We start from the raw sequence: 12,078 nt of genomic DNA, 5'->3' as shown, positions 1-12,078 counted from the left end.
TGTAGTACGTTTGTCGTGGTGGTCCAATACAATAATCCTGGTGGTGTAGTACAGTAGTCGTTGTGGTATACTACAGTGGTCGTTGTGGTGAGGTACGGCATTCGTGGTGGCGTAGAATGGTAGGCGTTCTGGTGTTTACAGGCAGTAATAATGATATATTAAATACGGCAGTCGTTGTTGTTTAGTGCAGTAGTCTTTGTGATGAAGTACAATAGTCGTGATGGCGCAGTACAGTTGTGATCGTGGTGTTATACAGAAGTCGTGTTCGTGTAGAACGGCAACCGTGGTGTTGTGTGGTACAGTAGTTGTGGTGCTGCAGCACTGAGATGTTCAATACGGACGGGGAAAGGGTGGCGAACTAAGATGCCACTAATTCAAACAAACCATCATTTCTGGTAAAAGTGCATACGTATCCGAGTGTCTTTGAAAAGGGCAAAGTGATTGATAATTGGCTTAATCAGGCTTAATCAGTTAGGGTGTTTAATATTTGTTCAAACCACTCAATGGGGTATGCTAGATAATTTGGTATTTTGTAATCTGAGAGGCCATCAGCATTTAAAGGTCGTCACCCAGGGCTCTCTCGACGTATTTGACTGTGACATTGTAATTATTTGCACACACGACTTTGTTTTTGTATTTGCATTCCAAAAGGTTCTTATAAAATATTACTGTTGTATCAATACATACAATGATATAAATTTTCGGCCAAACAATTATTGCGACATTGTAAAATAATCTGTATTTTTTCCAGTCCGTTTTTGCTTATAATATATGATATATAAACGAAAATTGTTATCCAGTTACGCTGCTAATAAATCCGAAATTAGTTATTGTAAATGGCATGGTGCTGCATTCCCCACAGGGGTAAGACATTTAAAGCCTAAAACAGCCCTCTCTTTTACAAGTATATTGAAAAGCCCCAAAACAACCTCTCTTTATTATTGAAAAGCCCCATAACAGCCCTCTCTTTGTCGATGAGAAACCCCAAAACAGGCCCCTGTTAGCTAGTGAAAAGTCCCAAAACAGCCCAATCTTTGTCGATGAGAAACCCCAAAACAGGCCCCTGTTAGCTAGTGAAAAGTCCCAAAACAGCCCAATCTTTGTTAATGAAAATCCCTAAACAGCCTCCTTTTTGTCAGTGAAAATCCCCAAAACAGCTCACTCTTTGTCAGTGAACAATCCACAAACAGCCCTCTCTTCGTCAGTGAACAATCCACAAACAGCCCTCTCTTCGTCAGTGAGCAATCCACAAACAGCCCTCTCTTCGTCAGTGAACAATCCACAAACAGCCCTCTCTTCGTCAGTGAACAATCCACAAACAGCCCTCTCTTCGTCAGTGAACAATCCACAAACAGCTCACTCTTTGTCAGTGAACAATCCACAAACAGCCCTCTCTTCGTCAGTGAACAATCCACAAACAGACCTCTCTTCGTCAGTGAACAATCCACAAACAGCTCACTCTTTGTCAGTGAACAATCCACAAACAGCCCTCTCTTCGTCAGTGAACAATCCACAAACAGACCTCTCTTCGTCAGTGAACAATCCACAAACAGCTCACTCTTTGTCAGTGAACAATCCACAAACAGCCCTCTCTTCGTCAGTGAACAATCCACAAACAGACCTCTCTTCGTCAGTGAACAATCCACAAACAGCTCACTCTTCGTCAGTGAACAATCCACAAACAGCCCTCTCTTCGTCAGTGAACAATCCACAAACAGCTCTCTCTTCGTCAGTGAACAATCCACAAACAGCCCTCTCTTCGTCAGTGAACAATCCACAAACAGCCCACTCTTCGTCAGTGAACAATCCACAAACAGCCCTCTCTTCGTCAGTGAACAATCCACAAACAGCTCACTCTTTGTCAGTGAACAATCCAAAACAGCCCTCTCTTCGTCAGTGAACAATCCACAAACAGCTCACTCTTCGTCAGTGAACAATCCACAAACAGCCCTCTCTTCGTCAGTGAACAATCCACAAATAGCTCACTCTTTGTCAGTGAACAATCCACAAACAGCTCACTCTTCGTCAGTGAACAATCCACAAACAGCCCTCTCTTCGTCAGTGAACAATCTACAAACAGCTCACTCTTCGTCAGTGAACAATCCACAAACAGCCCTCTCTTCGTCAGTGAACAATCCACAAACAGCCCTCTCTTCGTCAGTGAACAATCCACAAACAGCTCTCTCATTGTCAAGAATATCATTTCACCTACATATAAGTTTACCTTTTATTTTCCCAAAATGTATAACACTTTTTTTCTGATAATTACTTATTTTGATATATCGTTTTTTGGCCGCGAATAATATTTATGTGTATGATGGTCAGGAGAATAATTAGTACTTTGATTGTGTGCCAATTAAGTTTGCTGGTCAAAAGCTTTGATAAGATATATGGTATACATTTGAATTTGAACATATCTCTTTAAAACAAAGCGATGTCGAAATATTGACATGTATGTCCTATATAAATATATAAATGAGTGATATGAGTTTATATTGAACGGAGAGGGGTACACTAAAATGGCGCAATTAAGAAATGTTTTGTTTTTGTGCGCTTTTGTTGGCTGGATATGCTTGTCTAGCACTTTAAGTATGGCATCTTAATAATAAATATTAGTTATGTAAAACAAAATCATACTTGTTTTTTTTAAATATTGTAAGAGGTAGTGAAACTGTATTTGGATTTGCGGATATAGTAATTATAATTAACAAAGTGGCATCCCCTGTTTCCTCATCGTCGGCAACCACACGTAAATATTGTATGAAGCCTTAAAACTGCATTTAGAGAAGAAATATTAACAATTTGTCATCTCTGTAACCGAAGTTAGTGATTTTTTTTTCTTTTTCAAGTCAACAGTTTTTCTTAAATTATTAAAACGCTACGCTAACCAACACTTCACCTTCACTCAGGACAAACATTTGACCAGTAAGGGAATACTCAGTGTGAAATTTACTCCTCACTTTGTTGTTTCAGGATGCCCGCAGTGTCAGCACGTGGGGCTTCACACGAAGAACATCCCAAGCACGGACCAAACGTTCGCGGCGGCAGGAGCCATGGCGGACCCCGCGTGCCGCGACAACCTTAAGCCGGCAACAGAGTGCACCTCGAGCTATGAAAACATGTGTGAGACAATGTACATGTCCCTCGTGGCCACAGGCATGAAAACAGGTTACCCTGGTAAGAATAAACTAATTCTTTATGCACGTGTATATATGGTCTATGATATTACATGCTGACGGCTGTTGTCTGAATGATAGTTAATTCCCATGGCAACATTACCTTCATTTATATGTATTTACAACGCAACCTCCTTTTCTTAAATAGAAGGCCTTTCGGCAATTGCGGATATCATCCGATTAACGAAACATCTTCGGAGATGTTCGGGTCGCCAATTATCGCATAACAATATACATATACAAAAAAATAGACGTGACAATTATTGATCTTGTATTTTTTTGTATTGTGTTAGCAGGTCTCGTAAAAATAAATCAACATTTTCGAAAGAGTTAATTTATGAAAACTACTAGTATATAAGTTATCGGGGTATGGACGCAATTTGGGGTGGTTAAAGTGTGTTGAGTCCGAAATACTTTGACCAGCCCTATTGCGTTCACACCCCGATGATGACATCAATCCCACACATTCACTTTAGTATGAGACGATACGGTCATCCCGCGATAGGATTTGTACAAATGCCGATACGACATTTTATGTAAATACTTAAATTCAAATATCAGAGAAACACACGCCAGAGAAACCAGAATGGGTATATGTACAGCCATTTTGGTTCAAAACTAGCAACTGCTGATATACTACCTGATATGATTGTCACATATGAACAAGTATGTGTTTGAAAAGGTAAAATCATACAGCAATAGATTTTCGTTTTGTGACTAGAATACAATTTGGAAATACAAGGACGTTTATTGATTTTATGTCTGTTTGGTCTGTTGATTTTATTTATGGAATCCTTACATTACGTTTTTTTATAACTGCTTTACGTCGTAACACTCCAAATGTCATTGTTTCCCTCTAATCGCTGTTAATGACACTCCTGTCATCGTTTGTTACGCTGTTTACATTTTGTCGCCGTAATTAACGACCCAGGGCGGGGGGTGGTGATGGGAGGGGGCGTTTCAATAATGGCTTTTAGTCGTAACTGCAATTACTTAAACTCAATTGAACATCAAAATGACTGGTCAGTCAGATTTGTTTTCCCTCAACTTCGTGTTCATTTTCAAGGTTGGCTCAATATCAATCCACACAAATGCGTGACACAGAAATGACACAATGGCAAAATGGCACTATGGTCGTTTTTTTTTTTGATTTACGACTAAAATCGACTAAGATAATTACTGAAACGCTCCCCTGCCGCTGTTGCTACACCTCAAAGCAACGTTGTTTAAAAGCCTGTTGTCGTTTTACTCGCCCCTTCGTTTACACACGTCTCCCTACAGTTTTTGTTCATGATCGCGGTAGTATAAACGCTTTCTCACTAGAGTGATGATGCTATGTGTTCAAGGTTCAAGCATCTGATGAATGAGAATACATGTATATATACGATGCGCACGAATTTTCGAAACGCTTTCGGAAGGCGTCCGCTTTTTAGATTTTAGTGCAAATAATATTGGGCCGATCAATTAACCACCGATTGGTCGGATCGATTTTTTTCCAAATCGGTCCTTTACTATAAAGTATGAGTATTATAGACATCGAATATTATCGAATTCGGTGTTCCAGACACTGCAAGAAAAGCAGATGTAAATTAAATTAAATTCATCATTTACGTCGAACATCAATGTAAACATTTTACACATATTGTTTTTGCAAAGGCGGCGCAGTTGAGTCGAAGACGACTATGCGGATGTGCTCGTTCAGGACACAAAACACCACAATGAACACATGTGAGCCAATTGATTTGTCCAACCTTCCGGTGCCATCCGTTGACCAGATGTTGAAGGTCCTGCGCTTGCAGTTCAAAAACGTGAACATAACTGGGGTCACTTGCACAGGCGCCGCTTCAAAACCCGCGTGGTATGACGTGGACCACCTGAAGGATATTCCACCAAACTCTGCGGACCGTCCTGCCGTCCGTCTGCTTGTGTGTCTGTTTCTACCAGTGTTGGCATTGTTTCTGTGATCTTTGTATATTAACTGATATAAAAGTGTTGTAAATGATGAACGGTATGGCAATGATAAGTGAAACAAAAGTATTATGTGAAATTCAGATGGGAATGAACTCCTATTATTTCATTTAGTGATTCATGAAATATAACATTTAGTGGCATGTGACCTAGACCTATGTCTTTAAACCTATTACAATGGTCTACAATTACATAACTATGAGCTTTAGCATTTCAGGAATGTCCGCCGGTCAGAAAATGCTAAATCTCGTTAAAGACTTGCCCTGTTAGACTTTTGGCAATGTTCTGACACTCGTACAATGCAATAGTTCAAAGTTATTTTTGGAGTGACTGCTTGATTTAATCTGAAGAAAAATGCATTATTTTGAGTTAATTCAAGCCGGATAACATTTCCTCCTTAGCCATTGGACCTGTGAACACAGTAAATTTGTAAGTTTCGTTTTTTTTCTTTTATTTACACCTTGACAACATCATGTTAAATAGTTAATGTTCATTTATGCATATGGAGGTAAGACGTCATTTAATAAATTTTTTAAGTCAAAAGACGAAATTGCAGGCAAGATAACACTGATTTCTAGTCCTTCACGACACTAACAAAATGTATGTAGAGAAAGCTCCACTAGTTTACTAAACGCTAAACAACGTTTGGAAAAATGTGTGTTTCTCCTTAGAGAAATAAAATAAATAAAATTGGTTGAACGTAACCAATGTGTATTTCTGACGGCCACATCAGATGTACGAGAACAAACAACGCGTTGAAAGTGTAAACAATAAAAATAGTAGATCAAGTAGATCAGCATGTTCAGCCTGTTTTAAAAATCTCAAACCATTCAGCTTTAAAACATATGAATATAAGATGGTTTAACCATGCGTTGATTCACATTCATGTGTTTATTCAAAAGGCGTGTAAAAACCCATCCGCTTCCGAGTTTGTTTATTTTGCCCTGTATATGAATTAAAGTATATATAATAAAACGTGTACAAGATGGTTATGTCCTGAAATTAGGTGGCCAGTGTTTTGACAACACTTAACTTTATAACGCACTTGTCAAGATAAAGTCAACCCGTACATATACTACTGGCGTCGTACAAAATCTGTAATAAAAAAGTAGTGACGTGCAACCTCTTTTATGAGTCCACATGATTATCGACTATATACATATACAAGTAGCGACGTGTAACCTCTCTTATGAGTCCACATGATCATCGACTATATACATGTACAAGTAGCGACGTGTATCCTCTCTTACGAGTCCACATGATCATCGACTATATACATATACAAGTAGCGACGTGTAACCTTTCTTATGAGTCCACATGATCATCGACTATATACATAGACAAGAAGCGACGTGTAACCTCTCTTATGACTCCACATGATCATCGACCATATACATATACAAGTAGTGACGTGTAACCTTTCTAATGAGTCCACATGATCATCGACTGTATACATATACAATCATCGACATTATGCATATAAAAGTAGCGACGTGTAAACCTTTCTTAAGAGTCCACATTATCATCGACTATATACATGTAAAAGCAGCGTCGTACAACCTCTTTTACGAGTCCACAAGATCATCGACCATATACATGTACAATCAACATCTTGTAACCTTTCTTAAGAGTCCACATGATCATCGACTATATATATATATATATACAAGTAGCGTCGTAAAACCTCTTTAATTAGTCCACATGATCATCGACCATATGCATATACAAGTAGCGACGTGTAACCTTTCTTATGAGACCACATGGTCATCGACTATATACATATATATATACAGGTAGTGACGTGTAACCTCTCTTATGAGTCCACATGATCATCGACTGTATACATATACAAGTAGTGACGTGTAACCTTTCTAATGAGTCCACATGATCATCGAATATATACATATACAAGTAGCTTCGTGCAACCTCTCTTATGAGTCCACATGATCATCGACTAAATACATATACAAGTAGCGTCGTGCAACCTCTCTTATGAGTCCACATGATCATCGACTATATATATATATACAAGTAGCGTCGTAAAACCTCTTTAATTAGTCCACATGATCATCGACCATATGCATATACAAGTAGCGACGTGTAACCTTTCTTATGAGACCACATGGTCATCGACTATATACATATATATATATACAAGTAGTGACGTGTAACCTCTCTTATGAGTCCAGATGATCATCGACTGAATACATATACAAGTAGTGACGTGCAACCTTTCTAATGAGTCCACATGATCATCGACTGAATACATATACAAGTAGTGACGTGTAACCTTTCTAATGAGTCCAGATGATCATCGAATATATACATATACAAGTAGCGACGTGTAACCTTTCTAATGAGTCCAGATGATCATCGACTGAATACATATACAAGTAGCGTCGTGCAACCTTTCTAATGAGTCCACATGATCATCGACTGTATACATATACAAGTAGTGACGTGTAACCTTTCTAATGAGTCCAGATGATCATCGAATATATACATATACAAGTAGCGTCGTGCAACCTTTCTAATGAGTCCAGATGATCATCGACTGAATACATATACAAGTAGTGACGTGCAACCTTTCTAATGAGTCCAGATGATCATCGACTGAATACATATACAAGTATCGTCGTGCAACCTTTCTAATGAGTCCACATGATCATCGACTGTATACATATACAAGTAGCGTCGTGCAACCTTTCTAATGAGTCCACATGATCATCGACTGTATACATATACAAGTAGTGACGTGCAACCTTTCTAATGAGTCCAGATGATCATCGACTGAATACATATACAAGTAGCGTCGTGTAACCTTTCTAATGAGTCCACATGATCATCGACTGAATACATATACAAGTAGCGTCGTGCAACCTTTCTAATGAGTCCACATGATCATCGACTGAATACATATACAAGTAGCGACGTGCAACCTTTCTAATGAGTCCACATGATCATCGACTGTATACATATACAAGTAGCGTCGTGCAACCTTTCTAATGAGTCCACATGATCATCGACTGAATACATATACAAGTAGCGACGTGTAACCTTTCTAATGAGTCCACATGATCATCGACTGTATACATATACAAGTAGCGTCGTGTAACCTTTCTAATGAGTCCACATGATCATCGACTGTATACATATACAAGTAGCGTCGTGCAACCTTTCTAATGAGTCCACATGATCATCGACTGTATACATATACAAGTAGCGACGTGTAACCTTTCTAATGAGTCCACATGATCATCGACTGTATACATATACAAGTAGCGTCGTGTAACCTTTCTAATGAGTCCACATGATCATCGACTGTATACATATACAAGTAGCGTCGTGTAACCTTTCTTATGAGTCCACATGATCATCGACTATATACATATACAAGTAGCGACGTGTAACCTTTCTAATGAGTCCACATGATCATCGAATATATACATATACAAGTAGCGTCGTGCAACCTCTCTTATGAGTCCACATGATTATCGACTATATACATATATACAAGTAGTGACGTGTAACCTTTCTAATGAGTCCACATGATCATCGAATATATACATATACAAGTAGCGTCGTGCAACCTCTCTTATGAGTCCACATGATCATCGACTAAATACATATACAAGTAGCGTCGTGCAACCTCTCTTATGAGTCCACATGATCATCGACTAAATACATATACAAGTAGCGTCGTGCAACCTCTCTTATGAGTCCACATGATCATCGACTAAATACATATACAAGTAGTGACGTGTAACCTCTCTTATGAGCCCACATGATCATCGACTAAATACATGTACAAGTAGTGACGTGTATCCTCTCTTATGAGTCCACATGATCATCGACTGAATACATGTAGTGACCCTCACTGTATCAACGAACGTTAGTGGAGGTATCGTGATATGATTTTCATACTGATATAACTTGAATTATTGAAATCAATATAATTTCAGCTAGGGGTTAACTTGCGATACTTAGCACAAGGTAGATGGCTTGGGTTTAGTCGAGTCTAATACGGCAAAATATGTGACGTATTGAGTATACGTATTTTAGTTCAAATGCCTAACCTTATATAAAACAGCACATCATAACATCATTTAGATTTAAGAATAATATATACAACGTATCATCATATAAAACTCATTAATTTATTGATCATAAATGTTCAGCTACACACACAAAGAATGTATAATATTCAATTACAATAACTTGCAATATGTATCATATCAGTATCCCTAACTACGGTAAAGAAGAAAAGTCATTTCAGTACATATTATATATTTCAACATTGATACTTCGATAACATTGTCTCTTTGTTTAGATGCTTTGATAATATACAGTGCCACTTTATGTAAGAGCTGTTTTTCCTACATCATGCAGTTGGATAGATTTGTAGAATACATTTGTCAACGCTGGTTCTGACGACTACAAGGGTAATGTTTACTTGGATAATATCGAAAGAAAAAAAATGTTGTTTCTCATTTTTTTAAGTTAATCCTTAATTGTGTCGATTAGGACTTATAACCAGAGGATAAAACTAAAATCACAACGACTTACGGATTGGTGATAGATGTATTTCAAAATATCGCAATAAGTTAATTTACTTTCTTATCAGCTTAAATGCGAATGAGGTGAATCATTGAGCAAATGATTGATGATAAACAGTAGCCTTAAGTCCCGGTTACAATGATCATTCGGAGATATGTCGCTTGAGACCCATGAAATATTTCTCGTGGTCAGATATTTCAACATGTTCAAATCATATCTCCTGTTGTCACAAAGGTTGCGACACATTAACGATGGTTTGGCGGTATGGTCACGACAAAAAAGAAATGTCGTGGGTGTTTCGCAAGTCAGGCTTGCGACAGTCATGGGGCCATCGTGAGGTATTATAGTGTCGAAGGGGCTGTTTTACACGTGATCAAGTCGTGAGACTGTCGCACAACAGTAACTCACGTGACACTCGCGCGTCCGCGTCCAGATCATATTATGTGACCCGGTCTCTTGCCTGCCATATGCCCGCGAGATTATTTCAGTGGAACATCAGGGGTCGGTCCTATATTTTAGAGTGGTCACTTTATTTGATTCAACGTTTGTATCAAGGATGCCTCCAAAGAAAACCAAGAAGAGAAAGGATGCAGTGGCTGATGTGCTTAGGTAGAATAGCAATCATCCATCAGCGCCGTCAGACGCCATCAGGGGTATATACCTCTCAAGAAAAGATAATGAATTGCCAGACTTACGCAAAGCGTCATTTTACAAGTGAACCATTGTTCTCAACTTTATATAAGATTGACGGCGACATTTGAACAGTGTAATTTTGATTTGTTTTCTACCTTATGTATTTCTTAAGGTTATTATCAATATGGCTACTGCCTTATAGCAGGTCAGATGCAGTTATCGCTATCGCATATTTGCCTGCTAAAAGGCAGTAGCCATATTGACATAATATGTTGATCATTCTAAATACTAATTTATCATTCGTGTTTTCCTACTTTTACATGTAAAAGTTTTAAACGTACATACAAACAAGCTGTGATAGGCTATTGAACTCAAATGATTCACACTACTATTAAGGCGTACTATTTCGAAATACCGTAAGGTTTAGCACGTTTATATCAGCCTAATAAAAGTATGGCGTTAGTAAAACATACGTCTATATATCCGTTATCAATATTCGAAATACCACAAGCGCACGGATTAAGTAGCATATGTCACCCAGCAAAATTACTTGTTTGACCCTTGATTTTATCAACCAAAACATAGTTAACTATGATCATCTTAAAAATAAGTTCAAATTTAATTACCACTCCCTACAAACCAGTCTATAACCTCCTATAGAAAACAACAAAATAATTTTCCCTTTTATGCTATTATTTTGAAACTTTCAGTGAAGCACTTAGAAACCGATAAACATAACCAGCATAAACTTGCAACATGAGCCAAGTATGTCTAGGTAACAACATGCTAGGCAAAAATGGAACACTTTGATGTGGTTGACTGCCCGACGAAAAACTGAGATAAAACCCTCCTTCTGGGGAAAGCTCAGAAACATCTGCCCGTTTGTCATCCAGAATTACAGGATGTATCTTGTACCACAAGCAAGATGTCGGGCCTCATCACTCATAACCTCCTTAACAATTCAGTATAAAACAACAACAATATTATTTACACGATTCATGTTTTCGTGATGGTTTAGTAAGGTTGTCGTGGTGGTGTAGTACTGTAGTTTTAGGGAGATGAACGGCATTCGTGGTTGTGTGGTATAGTAGTCGTTGTGGTGTAGTACTTAAGACGTGGTGATGTAGTACAGTAGTCGTTGTGGTGTAGTACTTAAGTCGTGGTGATGTAGTACAGTAGTAGTCGTTGTGGTGTAGTACTTAAGCCGTGGTGATGTACTACAGTAGTCGTTATAATGTAGTACTTAAGCCGTGGTGATTGAGTACAGTAGTCGTTGTGGTGTAGTACTTAAGCAGTGGTGATGTACTACAGTAGTCGTTTTGATGTAGCACTTAAGCCGTGGTGATGTAGTACAATAGTCGTTGTGGTGTAGTACTTAAGCCGTGGTGATGTAGTACAGTAGTTGTTTTGATGTAGTACTTAAGCCGTGGTGATGTAGTACAGTTGTCGTTGTGGTGTAGTACTTAAGCCGTGGTGATGTACTACAGTAATCGTTTTGATGTAGCACTTAAGCCGTGGTGATGTAGTACAGTAGTCGTTGTGGTGTAGAACTTAAGCCGTGGTGATGTAGTACAGTAGTTGTTTTGATGTAGTACTTAAGCCGTGGTGATGTTGTACAGTAGTCGTTGTGGTGTAGTACTTAAGCCGTGGTGATGTAGTACAGTAGTTGTTTTGATGTAGTACTTAAGCCGTGGTAATGTAGTACAGTTGTTGTTTTGATGTAGTACTTAAGCCGTGGTCATGT

General features: G+C 38.5%; 2 protein-coding genes across 2 annotated transcripts; both read left to right on the top strand.

Annotated features, from left to right (window-relative positions):
• Positions 1-220: 220 nt before the first annotated feature.
• Positions 221-1,900, top strand: LOC128244439 (PGC-1 and ERR-induced regulator in muscle protein 1-like). The gene is made up of 2 exons (XM_052962444.1): positions 221-296; positions 1,140-1,900. Exons 1-2 carry the CDS (start codon positions 221-223, stop codon positions 1,898-1,900), a joined length of 837 nt encoding a protein of 278 aa, XP_052818404.1.
• A 619-nt stretch (positions 1,901-2,519) lies between these two features.
• LOC128242076 (uncharacterized) lies at positions 2,520-5,604 on the top strand. Its single transcript, XM_052959110.1, has 3 exons — positions 2,520-2,589; positions 2,974-3,177; positions 4,833-5,604. The coding sequence occupies exons 1-3, from the start codon at positions 2,520-2,522 to the stop codon at positions 5,138-5,140; spliced, it is 582 nt and encodes a 193-aa protein (XP_052815070.1). The 3' UTR covers positions 5,141-5,604.
• Positions 5,605-12,078: the final 6,474 nt, after the last annotated feature.

This window comes from Mya arenaria, chromosome 8 (assembly GCF_026914265.1).
Source record: "Mya arenaria isolate MELC-2E11 chromosome 8, ASM2691426v1".
Lineage (NCBI taxonomy): Eukaryota > Metazoa > Mollusca > Bivalvia > Myida > Myidae > Mya > Mya arenaria.
Note: the sequence above shows the minus strand (reverse complement) of the source record. Positions and strands in the feature narration are given on the sequence as shown.

Coding starts and splice junctions, on each gene's coding strand:
- LOC128244439 (XM_052962444.1), top strand. CDS start 221: ATGGCGCAGTACAGTTGTGATCGTGGTGTTATACAGAAGTCGTGTTCG. Junction 297..1,139: donor GGCAACCGTGGTGTTGTGTG/GTACAGTAGTTG, acceptor CCTTTTTGTCAG/TGAAAATCCCCAAAACAGCT.
- LOC128242076 (XM_052959110.1), top strand. CDS start 2,520: ATGGCGCAATTAAGAAATGTTTTGTTTTTGTGCGCTTTTGTTGGCTGG. Junction 2,590..2,973: donor ATGCTTGTCTAGCACTTTAA/GTATGGCATCTT, acceptor TTGTTGTTTCAG/GATGCCCGCAGTGTCAGCAC. Junction 3,178..4,832: donor CATGAAAACAGGTTACCCTG/GTAAGAATAAAC, acceptor GTTTTTGCAAAG/GCGGCGCAGTTGAGTCGAAG.